This window comes from Notechis scutatus, chromosome 6 (genome assembly GCF_049901735.1).
Source record: "Notechis scutatus isolate UNSWTSFEM ecotype Mainland chromosome 6, rNotScu1.2, whole genome shotgun sequence".
Lineage (NCBI taxonomy): Eukaryota > Metazoa > Chordata > Lepidosauria > Squamata > Elapidae > Notechis > Notechis scutatus.
This window is the reverse complement of record NC_142014.1, coordinates 37,663,475-37,683,891: the sequence shown is the minus strand read 5'-3', so window position 1 is coordinate 37,683,891 and position 20,417 is coordinate 37,663,475. Positions and strand designations below refer to the sequence as shown.

Here is a 20,417-nt window from a genome sequence, read left to right as displayed (position 1 = left end):
CTTTTGGGAATAAAATACCTTTCCAACAATAGTTGTCGTGTAATTTTTTAAAGTATTCCTGGGTGGTCTTTAGCTAGGGAGTTTGCTTTAGTGGAAAGGCATAAACTGAAAAATATGTTTTAACATGTGGCTGTCTGGTGGTGAAAAGGGTTTGCATTTCTTTTTCACTTTTGGAAAAATCTTTTATAGTCACTAAATTGGCTGACTGAGATGAGACCATAAGCCAAGAAAAAAACAGTTGTAAGAGAATGTAGTGATGTTTTAGTCCTTCATTATAATAAAAATCAGAACTCTCAAGATTTAAAATTTGTGGATAGACAATTGTCTCCACTTGTTTCCATGATATGATTGGGAAGTACAGCAAGAACTACAGGGACAGGGGCTTACATACTATGGCTATGGTAATTATACAAGTGGATGGGACATTGGGACTGGATCTTTGGAATTATTTTTTCCTGTGGTTATAAATTTTATGACACCTATTTTGGACTTAAGCTTTTGGTATGTTTCCCAGTATAGAGCTATGAGTAAAAACTCAATGTGCCACATTTTTTAAAATGAGAATGTGTATGTTCAAGATTAAATGTTATTCTGAGCCACAAAATGTTTATTTCTCATTTAACTTTCATTTTTCTTATAGTTTCTGTCTCTTATCTTAAAAGGGAGGAGTGACATTTAAATGTACTTTGTTGTTTTATAAAAGCTTTGTTTCCATTTAATCCAATACATCCATCTAACTTCTATTCATACATACATCCTTCTATCTTTGACAATGGAACCATAGCAGATATGTTAGATTTCTATAAACTCCATTTTAAGAAGGTGCACATTTAATTGGAGCCCCTGTGAGGGAGATGGATGGTTAAGAAGTATGACCAATCAATCAATCAATCAATTAATCAATTTGCCAAGAGCAGAGAACAAAGAAGTCTGGGGATGCTTCTGACAAAGAAATCCAGTTAAGCAAATATTATAGGTTATATTATGTGTAGCTTAAGACGAAGTAGTTTTACTTAATTGGAAGTAGCTTTCTCTTCTCCATTGCAGATAAAATCAGATTGTGACTTCACTTAATATTCCCTGTATTTTATAGTATATAGTGAAAGGTGTAATCTCTTACTTTACTTCCATTTTTTTTTTTTTGCCTTCTTGGATATTTGGGAAGCACAATAGTTTTCAGACAATGAAATAAATCAGCTACTTTTATTGGATGCAATGTGGTCCGATCTTTGTTCCATTTATTATGGCAAAAAACAACATAACTTAATGTCCATGGAGATTCTCAGTCATTTAGGTCATGGTTGTCCCAAAGGTGCTTTTTCAAAAGGCAATTAGATTTTGTTTTTCCTTGAAGACATTTCACTTCCATCCAAGAGGCTTCTTCAGTGGGGTCAATGAAAAACAAAAAATCCAGTTGCCTTTTGAACAAACATCTTTGGGACAATATAGCTTAATCAGCAAAAGATTAGTAGAAAGTTGGTTTATTTTACACTTATGATAGCACAACCTTATGGTTCTTATGTGTTTTGTTTTTTTAATCTTTGCTAAGTTTGTGCGGATTCTGAAAGCACGCAGAATTGGTAGAGGTAAAAAGAAGAACTTTAGACTTGCAGATGGTTAGAGAAGAGAGAGCACTATAGATTTGTGGGAGAAGAAGAATCTGTGTAGAAAAGAGATTCTTTATTAGAACCTAACTGTTTTCTGATCACCCATTATTAAATACAAGAATGGACCCATAAATGATGATGGAAACTTCAGTTTGTCTTTGGCTGCACAATTAGTTCTAAAATGAAGAATGCCCTCCCCACATCTGTTTTGTTCTTTTTTAAACTGGGTCACAATTAGGCTATGGCAGTGCATTGTTCCAAGATATTATGAAGTATCTGTGGATAAGGATCTATGTCTGTTATATACAATGAAACAATACCAGGCTGACAAAATCGCTGGGCTCATACATAATGCCAAGTCAGGATTGTTTTTTTTTTTTTTCCTTCAGGCTTGCTGAATTAAAAAAAAAAAACCAGGATGAATCTTAGAGATAGTCTTGACTTTTTTGGTTATTTCCTAGTTGATTTCAAATTCTCATTTGTTGTAAAACAACAACACCCTTTCCCCCTCTAGGTATGGACTATTACTAAGTCAAAAACAAATAAAATATGGCTTAGTGTTATGTATAAACAAGGGAAGTAATATCAGTAACTATAAACAAAGGCGACCAGTTTAATCACATCATGTTGAATCCCATTGTATAAACATGGGTGAATATCCCACATGTGCTCTTAAGTGTAAAATGAATGGGAAACCATCATATTTCTTAACATTTATCTGTAAAGAGAAAAATTGTTTTTATATTACCTGGTATCCCCAAATATAACAGAAACAAACTTTCTAGCTCATGTCTATGAACTTTTTACTTCTTCTTGATAAACAGATATCTCAGAATAACTAAAAAACAAATCCAAGAACATATAAAATTGCTTCAATTTGCGTAGCTTTTTACATGCTATATAATATGTCACAAGCCTTTAGAAACTGTGCGTCCTATTAATATAAATCAGAAGTCAGTGTACTATGATTGTAGCCTACAAACTCAGGAAATAAGACAATTACCTGGGTAATCCACTATTAACAAACTTAAATACTGGATATATTCCTAACACAAATCCCAGTTTAGTACTATAAATGAGAAATCCATAATTGTTCATATATGCCATGCTGGGAATGGTGATAGAAAAGACAGATAATTAAACAATCCTTATTAGTGATTTGTATTCATAACATAGAAACATAGCACTTGACCATAGATCAGGGGTAGTCCACCTTTTTATACCTACACCCCACTTTTGTGTCTCTGTTAGTAGTAAAATTTTCTCTAACCGCCCACCAGTTCCACAGTGATGGTGATTTATAAAGTAGGGGACAAAACCCCTACCGCCCACCATGAAAGCTGGAACACCCACTAGTGGGCAGTAGGGACCAGGTTGACTACCACTGCCATAAATGATACTGTGACTTATTTTAGACATCATGGGAAATCAATACTTGCACTAGTCACAATTTAGAACCAACATTATTTTTTATGGTTTCAGACATATTAAATGCTGACGTATCATTTAGAGATGATTTTACTTTCTATTGTCTCAACAATTACACAAATACATTCATTTTCCTAATGCAGAAACCTTTATAAACAGAATGATTCAGTAGCCCCAAGTATGATCTGAAGGACTATGTAGGTATGTTAATCAACATTTGGAAATATCTGTGGTTAGGACAAATCAAGGTGTACATTAATAAGTGAATTGTCTTAGATATAGGATATTGGTACAACTGAAAATGAAGAGTTCTTAAATATACTTGCATATAAGGCATCAGTAGATTAATAACTAAACTGGCATAACCTCATCTGTTTCTAGCATTTTAAATTTTGTTTATGGTACATTTAGCAATAGCACTTACACTTATATACCGCTTCACAGTGCTTTACAGTCATCTCTAAGTATTTTACAGAGTCAGCCTATTGCCCCCAACAATCTGGCTCCTCATTTTACTGACCTCAGAAGGATGTGAAGGCTGAGTCAACTTTGAGCCTGGCGAGATTCGAACTGCCAAACAGCTGGCAATCGGCAGTCAGCAGAAATAGCCTGCAATACTGCATTCTAACCACTGCACCACCTTAGTTCATTTATAATTATTTATCAAACATTGAAAATGATTAATTCCAGAGAATATAAATGTCTCCAAAAAGATAACAAACAACATAAAAAATATTTTAAACAAAAAAAAAATCAATTTTGAATGAAGGCACTTCACTATACTATGCAAAACACTATGCCTAACAATGTTTCAAATGAATGTCAAAATTGGGATAGAAAATGGATAGAAGTCAAAATATATAATATCTAATATAATATAGTAATACAGTAGTATGCATAATGTACAACACTATATAGCATTGTAACAATCTGACTACTTCTTTTTCCTAGTGTTTTCCCTCAAGTGAAGGATCAATTTTTTTCCAGATCAACTGACTGTTGATCCATTTACTTGCAACAGAAATTGACCAACCAGCTTGTCATCCAAGGCTGACATCATGGACTGTGAGTGACTGATCCAAAGTCACCTGATTGGATTTCATGGGTAAAGCAGGACTAGAACTCATAGTCATCTGGTTTCTAATCTGGTGCCTTAATCAATAAACCAAACTGGCTCTCTTTTAGTAACAGTCCTTCTCTGATGGGAATAAAATGAAATGTATTGTAAATTTAGTTAAAAGAAAAGGCAAATTTCTTAATTACTTAGATGATTTTAAAATATGTCAACATATTTTAATTATCAGTTATATTTTTGTAATACAATCACATTGACTAGCTTAAAAGTCAATAGCTTAAAATTACCAAGATGGAGTTGCAGCATCCCCCTTCTGGTTGGAAGATCAGTTTTCATCTATCCACATGCTCTTAAAGGAGTCTCAAGAATCAAGTAGTTCTATAATAGTCATAAAATGTAATACTATCTTAGGTCTTTCTGACAGAACTTTCTAACAGAATATACCCCACAACTCTATCTGGGAATATTGGAGTTCATTATTCAGAGTTAGATAAAGTGAATCTTGAGGCCATTATTCTTAGAGATGAATTATCCTGCTGAATTTCACAGTATTAGCAATAGCACTTAGACTTATATACCGCTTTATATCGTTTTACAGCCCTCTCTAAGTAGTTTTACAGAGTCAGCATATTGCCCCCAACAATTTGGGTCCTCATTTTACCCATCTCGGAAGGATGGAAGGCTGAGTCAACCTTGAGCCTGGTGAGACTCGATCTGCCAAATTGCAGGCAGCCAGCAGGCAGGAGAAGTAGCCTGCAGTACTGCACTCTAACCACTGCACCACCGAAGCTCTAGCAAATACAATCCACCTGATGTTCCTTGTTATTAATTTTAACCCCTATAAGGCTAGGAGTAAAACAAAAACAAAAACAGGAAAAGTCAATGACAGACATATAGACTACAAGCAAGTAGCTAACCTTAGGAGCTAAACTGATTAAGCCTCTTTAGTACTTGGATCAAGGAATACCAGGGTTATGGGTAGCCTGAGCCTGAATTGAAAAGAATCCTGAAAGGCTGAAATGAGTTCTTAGCAGTGGTGGGATTCAAATTTTTTTACTACTGGTTCTGTGGGCGTGGCTTGGTGGACATGGTTAGGCCATGTGACTGGATGGGCGTGGCTTTTTTTGCAGTTGCCCACCACCGCCACCCATTTTTGGGCCTTCTGGGCCTCAGAAGAGCCCCTGGAGGGACATTTTTGCTCCCAGAAGGCTCCTCTGAGGTTCAGGAAGAGAAAAAACAAGCATGGGAGGGGCATGCAGCACCCCACCACGCTCCATTTTGGGACCTTCCTGGCCTCAGAGGAGCCTCCCACCACAGCCTCTCCCTCCATTTTTTGCCTTCCTGGGCCTCAGCAAGGGGAATCCCACCACAGCTGATTGTATGAACAGCTGATTGTCGGGAAGGAAAAGAAAGAAAGAAATATCTTAAGGGGCCAGCGTCAGGCGGGCAGGCTGAGCGAGCATTGGGAAGGACCAAGTGACCCAGTGACCGGGTCGGGGGTGTGGCCAGCTAGAACTTACTACCAGTTCGGCAACCCACACCAAATCCTTGTGACTGGTTCACCCGATGCGGTGCGAACCGGCTGAATACCACCACTGGTTCTTAGAATAGTCTTGGGAAAGATTTCATGAGCTTTCAAACCATAAATGTTATTCATAGGGAGGGAAGAGGGAAGATAACTGTTAGGGATAACATTGGTTACCTAACTTAGTTTGGGTAAAATAATATATATAAACTATGTTAGTGAGTTTAAGTGTATGTATCACTTTAAACTGTAAACCAAGTATTTTGGGTGCGGTTGTAAAATCACCATAAGAGGGAGCAAGAGAGCTCACTGTTTGCCTGGCTTTTACTGGAATGCTGACAATGATGGATTGATGGTGATAACTGCGTGTTTGCTGAGAGAAGAAAAGGGGTTTGATTTTTCTTCATATCTCTGACTGCAAAAGAGATATATCACTGGACTGATTGATTGTAAGTTTAATGAACTCTTTTTCTACACTGGACTTTGCAAACTGATTAACCCCCGGACTGACTGAACTTAGTGTATGACATATGGACTGTTTGACTATGCTATAACTCTTGCTGGAATAAAAACTATTTAACTTGCACAGTGTATCTGTCTTACTGAGTGTAAGCTACTACAACGTTTTGTCTCACATATCTGCTTGCCTGCTAGACTGCCGTTGCACGTTCTGCTAGGGTGTATATCCCTAACACTGGTTATGGGCCCAGGTGCACAGTCAGACTAACCAGGATATAACAGGCTTGTGAGTGAGAGTTTGTGTAGTTACACAATACTGTAAACAGACAGCTGTGTTTTATTAATTATAGTTTAATATCCAGAGAAAGATGGCACAAGTCAATTTACCAAGTTTGTCTCTAATATCCAAACTGGATGGAACAAACTATGTTTCATGGTCTATGAAATGCACCTACTTCTACAAAGAGAAGGTTTGTGGAGTATAATACAAAACCCACCAGAAGTAGATGCATGGGATCCGGAGGATGAGGATGATGCCCAGAAAATACAAGAATATCAATTGAAGAATGAGCAAGCTCTCTGTATAATAGGACTGACACTCTCTGACCAACAGCTTGTCCATATTCGTGGAGAAGAAACAGCTGCGAAGTGTTGGGAGAATTTAAAGAAGATTTATGTTCGAGACAGCGTAGGAGCACATATAAATCTTACACGGAAGCTGTTTAGAACACATCTTCAAAAGAATGGAGACATGCTGAATCATATAAACTCTATGAAGAGAATTTTTCAGGAACTGCATGAAAAAGAACTTATCTTCACTGAACTACATCAAGTTTATATCATTTTGTCTTCTTTGGATGAGAGCTACGATGACTACGTAACTTCACTTGAAGTTCTGCCAAAAGATAACCTTACATTAACTGACATTACTGGCAGATTAATTGAAGAAGCCAGGAGAAGGCTTGAAAGGGATCAACTCAGAAGGGAACAACCACAATGTGAAGAAAAGAAAATATCTTCGTCAGCCTATACAATTAGAAAATGTTTTAACTGTGGAGGAAAAGGACATTTGGCTAGATTCTGCAAGAAAGCAAAAAGCCAAAAAGCCAGCCAGAATGCTAAAAGGCATCAAAAGGATAAAGAATGCATAGAGTTAGCCATGTATAGCAATGAAACTGTGAATAATAATTTATGGGTGATAGATAGTGGAGCATCGCACTGCATAACGAAAGATAAGAAAATATTTGTTAAGATGTCCACGAGTTCACAGCAGATATCGTTAGCTAATGGTTGGAAACTTAAAGCTAAAGGTGAAGGTACAGCATATTGTTCTTGCATAAAAGAAAATGTAAAAATGTTATATGTACCACAGCTTAAGTTTAATTTGCTTTCGGTTAGAGTTTTGGTTAAACTAGGTTATGTAATTACCTTTAGGGGAGACAATTGCATAATTGAAAAAGAAGGTAAAAAAGTGATTGCAACTTTAAAAGGTGAATTGTATGTGTTAAATGATAATTTAGAGGTGGCTAACACAGTTTATAATAATGTTAAACCTCATGATGAGTGCATACATTTGTTACACAGACGTTTAGGGCATATAAATTTTAAAATGCTTAAACAAATGGTAGAACTATCTAAAGGTATAAAACTGAAACCTTGCAGTAAGTATTTGCACTGCAATACTTGTAGTAAAGAGAAAAGCAAGGTGATACCAGCAAATAGAGTTAATGGATTTAAAACAAAAGAGCCTCTAGAGGTAGTATTTGCTGATATTATAGGTCCTAAGAAACCAAGCGTGGGAGGTGCTCGTTACATACTAAGTATAATGGACCATTATTCCAGATATGGTTTCTGTTATCTAATGAAAAGCAAAACGGAAACATATCAAAATTTCTTTAATTGGCTTAAATTCGCAGAAAGAAAAACTAAAAGGAAATTAGTAACTCTTATCACTGATAATGGTAAGGAATTTATAAACAATAAATTCCAAAATAGACTGAAGATGGCAGGTGTTGAACATAAAAAATCTGCACCATATAGGCCACAACATAATGCCTTTATAGAAAGACGAGGCCAAACATTACAAGCAATGGCTCGTACTATGCTGTCAGATTCAGGATTACCTGATACTTTGTGGGGAGAAGCAATAATGTGTGGTAATCATATATTGAATAATGTTGTTAACTCAACAACTGGTGAATTACCATTCACACGGTGGCATGGCAGAAAACCTGACCTAAGCTACATGCACACATTTGGAGCACCAGCATGGGTGCATATCCCTACACAACTGAGAAAGAAAGGGCAACATAGGGCTAAAAGGTTATTTTTTGTAGGTTATGAATCTAATCACAAATCATACAGATTCTGGGAAAAAGGTACATCTAGAGTTTACTGTAGCGCTAGTGCACAATTCCTAGAACATGTAGGATGGGAAAAACTGGAGCAAGATTCAAGTAAGGAAGTAATTATAGAACCCTACAAAAGACAAAAAGAAAAAATCAGTAATAAGAAGAGTACAATTAAAGAGGAAGTACATGAAGAGCATATAGGACCAGAACAGGAAGAAATAGATAATCAGGAACAGGTAGAACATGTAAGTCCACCTGTAAGCCCTGTAATACCTAGACGTTCTACACGTGTAACCAGACCACCTGATAGGTATCAAGCAAGTATAGTTTGCCAAGTTAGTAAAGTTCCAACTAGTGTTGAAGAACTTAGGATGTATCCTGCAAAGGATCAGGAGAATTGGAATAAGGCAATGGAAAAGGAACTAAATTCATTAAAGGAAATGAAAGTTTATGAAAATGCCAAATTACCTCCAGGTGAAAAGTCCATTGGTTGCAAATGGATATTTAAGTTAAAAACTGGTAAAAATGGGACTGTTACCCATAAGGCTAGGTTGGTAGCTCAAGGATTTAATCAAACTGCATGTGATTATGATGAAGTATTTGCACCAAATTTAAAGGCAATAACCTTGAGAGCAGCTTTAGTGTGGGCAGCTAAGAAAAATTATATTATAAATCATTTAGATGTAGAAACTGCCTATCTGCATGCACCATTGCAGCACACTATATATTTAAGAAAACCAGTAGGTATTAAAGATGATAAAAATAATAATGACTGTTGGAAACTGAAAAAGAGTATCTATGGATTGAAACAATCTGGTTATGAATGGGACCAATATATTGTAAAAGAGTTAAACAATATAGGAATTAAAGCAGGTTTAGCTGATCCATGTTTATTCAAGAGAGAGACAAATGGAATAGTATCATTATTATTGTTGTTTACAGATGATATTGCTTTAATAACGAAGACTAATAATGAAGCTACTGAGATAATATCATTATTAAGTAAGAGGATAAAATTAAAGCATTTAGGAGAAATAAGACAGTATTTAGGATTGACAATAAACAAAACCAATAGTGGCTATAAGATATCACAAGAAGATAAAATTTACCAATTGCTAAAAAGGTATAAAATGGAACTTTGTAAACCGGCAAAAACTCCAATGAGTCAGGAATTTTGTCACACTGATGCTCAAAGTTCAAAAATTCGATAAGACTATTTATCAGACATTAATAGGTAGTTTATCATATATAAGTAATTGGTCAAGGCCAGATATTGCTTATGGCGTTAATCAATTGGCAAGATTTAATGCTGAACCAAATGAACGTCACTGGCAAGCGCTAAAGCGTATATTAAGGTATCTTAAAAGGACAATGCACTATGCATTGTATTTAGAGCCAAAAGATGATTTGATTTTAAGTGCATATGCTGATACAAGTTTTGCAACAGATATAAAAACTAGAAAATCAACTTCAGGTATGGCTATACTACTAGGTAAAACACTGATTGGTTGGAGGTCAATTAGACAGCAACATATAAGTATGTCCACAATGGAAGCAGAATTTTCATGTTTATCATTATTATGTACTGATTTAATTCTGTATAAACAGTTGTTGTTAGATATAGGAGTAACTGTTAAGGATGCCATTGTAGTGTATGAGGACAATCAAGCAGCCATACGGTTGGCTACAAATATTGCTGTAAAGTCTAGATCTAAGCACACTGACCTTAGATATTTGAATGTTAGACAATCTGTGAAAAATGGTCTGATAAGGTTGGAATACTGCATAACTGAAGAAAATTTTGCAGATGGGTTTACAAAAGCCCAAGGTGCAGTAAAGCACAAGGAAAATTGTGAAAACTATAGGTTGAAATTGTAGATAGATATATATATTATTATAGTACCCAAAAGGGGAGAATGTTAGGGATAACATTGGTTACCTAACTTAGTTTGGGTAAAATAATATATATAAACTATGTTAGTGAGTTTAAGTGTATGTATCACTTTAAACTGCAAACCAAGTATTTTGGGTGCGGTTGTAAAATCACCATAAGAGGGAGCAAGAGAGCTCACTGTTTGCCTGGCTTTTACTGGAATGCTGACAATGATGGATTGATGGTGATAACTGCGTGTTTGCTGAGAGAAGAAAAGGGGTTTGATTTTTCTTCATATCTCTGACTGCAAAAGAGATATATCACTGGACTGATTGATTGTAAGTTTAATGAACTCTTTTTCTACACTGGACTTTGCAAACTGATTAACCCCCGGACTGACTGAACTTAGTGTATGACATATGGACTGTTTGACTATGCTATAACTCTTGCTGGAATAAAAACTATTTAACTTGCACAGTGTATCTGTCTTACTGAGTGTAAGCTACTACAACGTTTTGTCTCACATATCTGCTTGCCTGCTAGACTGCCGTTGCATGTTCTGCTAGGGTGTATATCCCTAACAATAACTATAATCTATTGCACCTTTATTAAGGAGTAAACTTCACTAGTTTGAGGATACTTTGTCCCAGTTATTGTTGCAAACTGTAAACCTACAGTCACAACTTCAGTGAAGAGAATGCATAACTGATGCAAAATCGTGAAACCCACTTAATTAGAACAATGCTGTGTAGTTCACAAATAAGTAAAATTTGTATCTTGTTACTTCAACCTTCATTTAAAAAAAAGAAATTGATCATGAGCTTACTCATACTCTTAATAGATTCTATATAATAGATTTGTTCCTGATTTTTTCCCCCTCATTCATACTTTAAGAGCATTAACATTTACTCTGTTTTATAGATACCTGTTGTATCTTTCAGGATTAGTTAAAGATTAAATAATGCCACTCAAAGACTTGACTTGGAAGTCCTAGTAAAGATAACATCCAGCAGGTGTAATCATATTTATAAAAGTGGCTATTTTTACACACATTATATATTAGACTTTCTCAAAGTGCCATCGTCCATAAAAGTTGGAAGTAATTTCACACAAAACTGAGGACACCAAATGGGGGAAACTGCTATAAATAAAATATATTATTTATAAAAAATACTTCATATGTAATTTAACATCTCAGTAAAGTCTGCAAATGGCCTTTATCCCATTTTTGATAAACAGATGATCAAAACATTTTTAAGAAAAAGCTGTTTCAATTCTTTTTTTAAAAAAAGTATTATGCTCTACCACCTCAATGTCCAGGCATCAGGCTCCCAAATTTGTTTGCACAATACAGTTTTAATCCTTGAATATTGAAAGATTGTCTAGTTACACATATCAAGATAGTACATCTGATAGCAGTTTCTCACTAAAACTACAAAACCAATTAAATCATATAACATAATTATAAGTTGCAAATTAATTTTTGCATACAAATACTTCCCATGTAGACATTTTTAACATTTGCATTTCAATGCATTTGAAAACATAAGAAACAAACTTTGAAAAAATACCAACCTTATCATATGGCCAGTTTAATATTAGTGTCAAATTAAAGTATTATAGGTTCAATTACAGTTGCTGTATAAAACAATGAAATACAGGAAAACACAAAATAAAAAGACATTATTAATCTATAATAACCCATCATTTAACCAGTTGCTTCTGATCTTTCTTTCCATTGACATGGACTTTGGCATTGACAAGCAAATTAGAGAAATTTTAATATAGATTACAGAGAAGAGCAACCAGGATGATTAGGGGACTGGAGGCTAAAACATACAATGAACGGTTGCAGGAACTGGGCTTGGCTACTCTACTAAAGTGAAGGACCAGGGGAGACATGATAGAGGTCTTCCAATATTTGAGGGGCTGCCACAGGGAGGAAGGAGTCAATCTATTTTCTAAAGCGCCTGTAGGCCAGACAAGGAATAATGGATGGATGGAAACTGAACAAGGAGAGATTTAGCCTGGAAACAAGGAGAAACTTTCTGACAGTGAGAACAATCAACCAATGGAACAGCTTTCCCTCAGAAGTTGTGGGAGCACCAGCACTTGAGACTTTCAAGAAGAGATTGGACTGCCATTTGTCAGAAATGGTGTAGGGTCTCCCGCTTTGGCGGGGGGTTGGGCTAGATGACCTACAAGGTCCCTTCCAACTCTGATTATCTGTATCTGTATCAGATTTAGAATATATATTTTAAACAGACTTCAGAACACCATTCCTTCCATGATCCTTCAACAATATCAGTTCTGAATATAAAAAAAAAAAATCATAACCCAAATTAAATAAATTTCTTCTCAAATTATTTAGCCTGACATTATCCTACTGAGTGTGACAGTATAGACCCGAGTTCAGGGATTTGATGGAATCATGGACATCCAGATTCTTAATATTTTCCGTACATTGTTACTACAGTCTGTAGCAGAAAATACCCTGGATCACATCTGGCACTTCCATACATGGTTTTGCTGCACAGTGTTTTTAACTATTTGTGAAACTGACTATATATCCCCAGCTCCTTAACTTTCCGTTTTGTGATAGTGTATCTTATCTTTGTATCTGCAAAATGGGCATACAAAATATGATACCCATAGAACTGCTTCCTCATTCCAACTCTTCTCACAAGATGCATACTTCATCTAGAATGTCTTTGCTTTTATAAAATGCCACATTTCTGTAATATTCCCAGGGAAGCAAGTCTCTGAGAAATAATTAGAGTCAGTTTATGCCAGATGCAAAGAAATAAATATATTCCCCCTACCTCCTCGTTTGCTTTTGCTAACACTTTGCTAACACAAGTCTTGGATGATATGATCAAAAGTACCAGATGAGACAGAGGAGGGATGCTGCTTAGCGAACTAGCTATAACTTATGCAGTGCTTATTAGTTTTCCTGGGTGATGAATTTAACTGACTTTAGTTTTCCTGGATGATTGATTTAGTTGAATTTAGTTTCTATCCCAAATTCCACCAACCTGTTGCTTCTTCATCCTTTACAAATAGCATATGCATTCCATCTTAACAGGATGATGGAGGGGTGTAAGTAATCCAGGACCTTTGAGGGAAAGCATCTGCTCCTTTTCTTGGCTTCAAAAAATAATTCTCCCCTCCTTGCTCCCTTCTGAGCCAATCGTACCATATTTTATAATTTGGTTACCATATTATAAAAAAAAGATGTAGAGACTCTGGAAAGAGTGGAGAAAAGAGCAACAAAGATGATCAGGGGGGCTGGAGGCTAAAACATATGCAGGAATTATATTTGTCTAATCTAGTGGAAAGAAGGACTAGGGGTGACATGATAGCAATGTTCCAATATTTGAGGGGCTGTCACAAAGAAGAGGAGGTTAACCTAATTTTCAAAGCACCAAAAGGCAAGATAAGACACATAGTTGGAAACTAATCAAGGAGAGAAGCAATCTGGAATTAAGGAGAAACTTTCTAACAGTGAGAACAGTTCATCAGTGGAACAGCTTGCCTTCATAAGTTGTCACTGGAGGCTTTTAAGAAAGAGACTGGACAGCCACTTGTCTGGAAGGGGATAGGATTTCCTGCCAGAGCAGGGGTTAGACTTCCAACTCTATTCTGTTATTATTCTGTACTTACAGGTAAGAGGTGAAGATGCTGAGGTTGGCGGGCATATCTGTGAGTCCCAGGTCGGCGCAGTCCACCCGCAGGAGCATCCCGTCTGGCTCACAGTGACAGAAGCCCGGGCAGCTTCTTTGGCGCGTCCCCAGTCCGGACGGCAACCGGAGCAAGCTGAGGAGAAGCAACATGCGGGCAGGGACGGCTGCAACCGCGGCGGTGTCCATGGTGCCAAAGCAGCGCGGGGGCAAACGGGGACTGCTGCAAAGTTGCTTTTCCAGAAGTAGAAGGAGCTTCTGACATTCCCCCCCTCCCCGCCCCTTTAACTATCTAACCAGACGGAGCGCGTGCCGGAGCGGGAAGGGGAAGGGGGGCGAAGGCGGTCGGTCTGAAGCTTTCCGGGACAAGCCTAACTTGAGGCCGAGGGGTGGCGGAGCGCGCACGTGCCAGCGCAGCTGTGGGTGAGGGCGCTGGAAGGCCGCCCGCTGCCGTTAACCCAAAAGACTGCTGCCGCGCTCGGCTCTCTATGGGAGCATCTCAGTTTACACGCCGTTTTTAAAGAGCTGAAGTCTAAACCGCGCGCCCCTACTGACGTAGCCCCAGCGCTGCCTGCTCTGCGAGCTCGCAGCTCCTGCCGCTGCACGCCGGAGGTCGTGTTTGCTTCAGCCAGCCAAAACTCGCGAGCTGGACTGAAACCGGGAGGGCGCGTGGGGAGAACAGGGGAGGGCTTCTGGCGCTGTCGCGGTTCGTGTCGCTGGAGCCCGCGAAAACAAGTCGGGGGCGCTGAGAGGCAGAGCGAGCAGGTTCCCTCCCTCTTCCCTCCCTGGCGGCTTTTTGTGCCAAACGGGAAAAGGTCGGTTTGGCTGGCAGCAGCTCAAGTGTCCGAGGCGATGGCCATTTGCGCAATTAAGGCGGCTGAGATAAAAGGTTGTTTTCTTCCCGCTCCCCACCCATCTCTGGAGCCACCTGGAGTAGTTTGCCTTACTCGGATTGCCAATTTTCCGCGCTCTCTCCGCAGACGCGTCTATAAAAGTTGGAAGGTGGCGCGAAGTCAGCAGGTGCAGCCACAGAGAGTGCAGTACAGAAGAAGCCTACTCTGTCATCCAAAGAGATTCGCATTACAGAAGCCACTCTAGCTGAATGTTAGGAGACGATTCCTAACACTAAGTTTCCTCCACTGAACAATCAATTAGCCAGAGAAGCGGTGGGATCCCCTTTACTGGCTGGGTTCAAGCACAGGCTGGAGGCGGTCACTTGCATTCCTTTGCATTCCTGACAGAACATAAAAGTTGACTTCTGTGGCCTAAATCGCTTTTTTTTTTTTACTGTCAATATTTTTATGAAACTTTCTGAATTGCTGAGCTGAAGTGTTTTGACATGGAAGTTTGTTGTGCCTATTGCCAATTTGAAGACAGTCTCTACTGCCTTTGTTTTGCATAGAAATTGGCAATAGCCACAACAAATTTATTTATTTATTTGATTTGTCAATTGCTTACAAGATAATAGGTATAAGTATAAACATAATTATGAATACATGAAATGGATACATATAAGAAAATAAAAGGAAACAATAGGACAGGGAAGGTAGGCGTTGGTGCACTTATGCACACCCCCTACAGACCTCTTAGGAAAGGGGTGAGGGACTGGTGTCCAAAGTAACGGGTGACAAAACCTAACAGATTTCAAACAACTCAAGGCTGCTTTGGGTGATGTTTAAATAATTGGCAAAATGCAACTTTAATACCTGTATGGCAAAGGGCAACTTAACCCTTGCCTCATTCAAGGGCTGGGACTGAAATGGAGGCAACATAAGAAAAACTATGTTTTTTTTGACAGATGCTTATGTCTTAGGTGGTCAAGTGCAAATGGAAAAAGACTCTGTGATTCCATGTGGAACTATACTATAGATGAGGCTTCCTTCATTTAATACCCTCTTCAACTTGTGCTGAATGGGGCTGAAATTCAATGTATTCCAAACATACTAGGCAGGGAATTGTAGAACTAGTTTGGTGCAACAGTTAAGGGATCAGGCTAAAAATGGTTAAGGCATCAGGCTGGAGTTTCTAGTTGAGTCTTGGGTATGAAGCCAGCTGGGTGACCTTGGGCCAGCCACTTTCTCTGAGACCTAGGAAAGAGGCAATAGCAGATCATTTCTGAAAAACCTCGCCAAGAAAACTTGTCTAGGCAGTCTCCAAGAATTTGACCTGATTGAATGGAAGGGGGAGGGGGAAAGGTTAGTGGAAGATACAGGCAATATTTCTATGGTTTGATTTTTGTAGTAATCTCTGTTTTCATCCCACAGAGGAAGTACATTTTGGGGATTTACACTTCCACAGCCAATTTATACAGCCAAGGTAATCCAGTAAATGTGACTGAGTAAAGGTTCACTGAGTAAAGGTTCACTGAGTACACTGAGTAAAGATTTTTTCTTCACAAAGTACTATTGCTTCAGAGGTGGGCTGCTGCCAGTTTGCACCAGTTCAGGCAAACCAGTAGTTAATATTCTGCACAGTTCGACAAACTGGAAAATCCCACCACTGACTGGCCTTGCCCCAGCTCATTTTTGGCCTGTTTTCCAGACCATTTTGGGGCCAAAAATGGCCCAAAAAACAGCCTGAAAATAGCCCCAAAGAAGGCCAAAATGGCCTGCTTTTAGCCATTTTTGGACCATTTCTGGCCATTTTTCTGGCTGTTTTCTGGCTGGTTTTTTGGACCAAAAACAGCCCAAAAACGGCCTGAAAACATCCCCCAAACCAAGCAAAAAACGGGTGGGGGCGGGGCCAGCCAGTGGTGGGATTAGCCCCAACCAGTTGAATCCTACCTCTGCCTTTGAGGCAAGTGGCTGGGAGGCAGGGCTGGGTGTGATGAGTGATGTCACCCGGTCACATGACCAACTAGCCACGCCTATCCAGCCAGAGAACTGGTTAAGTTATTCCAATCCCACCATTGCATTGCTTGGGTTGCAGTTCAAATGAATGCCAGTTTTTATACAATCATTGTGAATTGTTAATCAGTTTTAGTCAATTTGGAATCACAGTTCAGAGCCTGAAAACCCTGCTTCATTTTAATTGATACTACACTGCTCAAAAAAATAAAGGGAACACTTAAACAACACAATGTAACTCCAAGTCTGTGAAATCAAACTGTCCACTTAGGTAGCAACACTGATTGACATGCTGTTGTGCAAATGGAATAGACAACAGGTGGAAAGCATAGGCGGTTAACAAGACATCCCCAATAAAGGAGTGGTTCTGCAGGTGGTGACCACAGACCACTTCTCAGTTCCTATGCTTTCTGGCTGATGGTTTGGTCACTTTTGAATGCTGGCAGTGCTTTCACTCTAGTGGTAGCATGAGACGGAGTCTACAACCCACACAAGTGGCTCAGGAAGTGCAGCTCATCCAGGATGGCACATCAATGCGAGCTGTGGCAAGGTTTCCTGTATCTGTCAGCGTAGTGTCCAGAGCATGGGAGCGCTACCAGGAGACAGGCCAGTACATAAGGAGACGTGGAGGAGGCCGTAGGAGGGCAAGAATCCAGCATCAGGACCGCTACCTCCACCTTTGTGCAAGGAGGGACAGGAGCACTGCCAGAGCCCTGCAAAATGACCTCCAGCGGGCCACAAATGTGCATGTGGCTGCTCAAATGGTCAGAAACAGACTCCATGAGGGTGGTATGCGGGCCCAACATTCACAGGTGGGGGTTGTGCTTACAGCCCAAAACCGTGCAGGACATTTGGCATTTGCCAGAGAATACCAAGATTGGCAAATTCGCACTGGTGCCCTGTGCTCTTCACAGATGAAAGCAGGTTCACACTGAGCACATGTGACAGACGTGACAGACGTGGAGAACATTCTGCTGCCTGCAACATCCTCCAGCATGACCGGTTTGGCAGTGGGTCAGTAATGGTGTGGGGTGGCATTTCTTTAGGGGCTGTACAGCCCTCCATGTGCTCGCCAGAGGTAGCCTGACTGCCATTAGGTACCAAGATGAGATCCTCAGACCCCTTGTGAGACCATATGCTGGTGCAGTTGGCCCTGGGTTATTTAATTGCCAGTAATATAAATATTAGCCCTAGAATTTAAGTACTGTGTTTTTATCTTATTGGAAGCAGGGTATGATTGGATTTGAATTATTTATTTTGTGCTCATGCCAAATATCTGTACTTTAAAGCAGACCCTTCAAGTTATTTGAGAATTTCATTTATGTAAGATCTCTCAACACATTCCATATAGGAAATCACAATTACTACTCCAAAATAGGATATTGGACTAGATCCAAATTTAGGCATGTGCACAGAGCTTTGGGCAATACACTAGTCCATCGGCAGCTCCTGGAATATGCTGTATGAATATATAGGGACACTGATTTGAGGACTAAGAACTCAACAGAGGAACTTAAATTTGACCATTCTTGTATTTTTTGAATTTTTATGCTTGCTTAAACCAAAAACATTGACTCAGACTTTCCATTATGTTTGTAGTTTTGTTTTGGATAAGGTGGACTTGCTAGAAAAAGCTTTGGGAATTATAGTATTTTCGTTCATATGGTCTCTCTATCCCTGTACATAATTAAGGAGACATGTGTACCTTCTTCTCATTAAATTGATGGGAACAGGAACAGTAGAAATTTCTGTTACCCCTCTTATTAAGAGTCACACTTTGCCAATAAACTTATGAACCTTTAAAGTGTCTGATCTACAGCCTGTTGTGGAAAAGAATCCAACTGTGAAGCATGAACAGTATCCAAACTGGCAAAGAATTTTATGGTATCATTTGACTACTGTTGCAATACACAAGTATTTCTTTTGTCTTTAGCAAGCTGTCCTTTTTTAAGGGAAAAATAACTTTTCTGGACCAGGAGACTGTTAAATAGATCAAGAAAAGAATAATTGTGCCGAGGCTCTGAAATTAGGAAGTAAAAACTAGAGTAATTATAGTAGAGATAATATCGGTTGAATGGGATTTCACAGAAACAAAAAGAATCTCGGATTGCTTTAATGTGTGTATGTTTGTGTGTGAATGAGTGAGAGTGAGATAGAGAAAGATCAATGTACAAATAGGGTGCAAAACAAAAAGAAAAGCCAAGAAAAGAGACCAGTGTTTAAATTTAAGGCAGTTACAGGTTTTCTAAAAGATATGTCCTGAATGATGAAAAAAAACTTGGAGTCAACTTGATGTTTACATAACTATTTAACTGTGTTCTAGATCAGTCCCACACAGAATTGTATCAATTCATAACACACAACTATTGGCTCAAAGACTAAAGAGTAACACCTATTAGATATCAACAGGCAACTCAGAAATTAATGTTCTATTTTTCTTTTTTAAGGGTATATTCATCCAAGAATTGTGTGACAGTTCAAAAGCAGATCCAAATGTCTGTGATCTATGATGCTGGCTGTGTTTAAGAACTGGTCAAATTTATTTCTTGTTCAACTATGGAATACTTGAGCTTGAAGTAAAACGAGAAATATGAGCCCCATCCCTCCATTCAGAGGATCTTATGACTCAGTATGCTACCTGGCCCCTAACCTTTCAGTATAACTTCAGGATTTCCAACTGTCCTTCTTAGAAACTGCTAGAATTCTTTTTTATATGATCACACAAATGCAGACAAGGGAATAAGCGTGTGGAACATTTATGAGTGAAAGTAATTATTTCTTTTTTGCATGGATTGGGATTGAGTAGATTTCGGTTTCTGAAGGACCTGCATCAGCCCAAGATAGAAAAGGGTGTTTTCCACTTGTTCTGTGTTTCTGCAGTGTCAGGAATGAAGACAATCATGGATCATCTTCAAACTGTTTTTCAGGAAATAAAGAATGGGAATTGTGACAGGGTGGAAATAGCCAATTGATTTTAACTCCATGCTCCCTCTTTCCCCCAATAACTACATTTCCCATGAATCTCATCCAAATTTATGCTGTTCCCTAATATCATCTTCCTTTTCATCTTTGTCAAGATTACTTCATTTCTGTCTTCTCTTTAATTTATCTTATCCAAGTACTCAGACAGCATTTGAAATCTTTTGCAGCCTCTGGAGCACTGCAACTTTTTGATAATTACTGAAAATCAGCATTCTGAGGCCGGTGTCCTACAAAACACACGAAAATAGTTGAATATATAAACTTATATTTACAATTCAGACCTGAATAAAACAAGTTCCCAACCTGGAACCTCTTTCCTCCAAAATCCTAGCCCTGATCATATTATAAAACAGGCTTGCCCTTTATGTATGATGTACCATCAATTGCAACTTTTACCTTTCCTTATGTTGCTTAGTACTTGGCATCCAAAGGTTTGCCTACTTTTGACACAGAGCCCCTACATTTAATATATTAACCCATATATTAAGTGATAGAAAAAATAATCAAACTGGTTTTAACTCTGTATAGTGGGAAATAAGAAAATGATTTCCCTTTTCCTATTTGCTTGCGCTTACAAAATTACCTTATTAA

At 38.5% G+C, this 20,417-nt stretch overlaps 1 protein-coding gene across 1 annotated transcript in view; it reads right to left on the bottom strand.

Annotated features, from left to right (window-relative positions):
* Positions 1 to 14,731, bottom strand: part of LGR5 (leucine rich repeat containing G protein-coupled receptor 5) — a 94,857-nt gene extending 80,126 nt beyond the window's left edge. The window contains 1 exon segment of the mRNA XM_087967998.1: positions 13,982 to 14,731. Coding sequence (XP_087824124.1) covers positions 13,982 to 14,187 — 206 coding nt within the window. The 5' untranslated portion in view covers positions 14,188 to 14,731.
* Between the last annotated feature and the right edge of the window lie 5,686 nt (positions 14,732 to 20,417).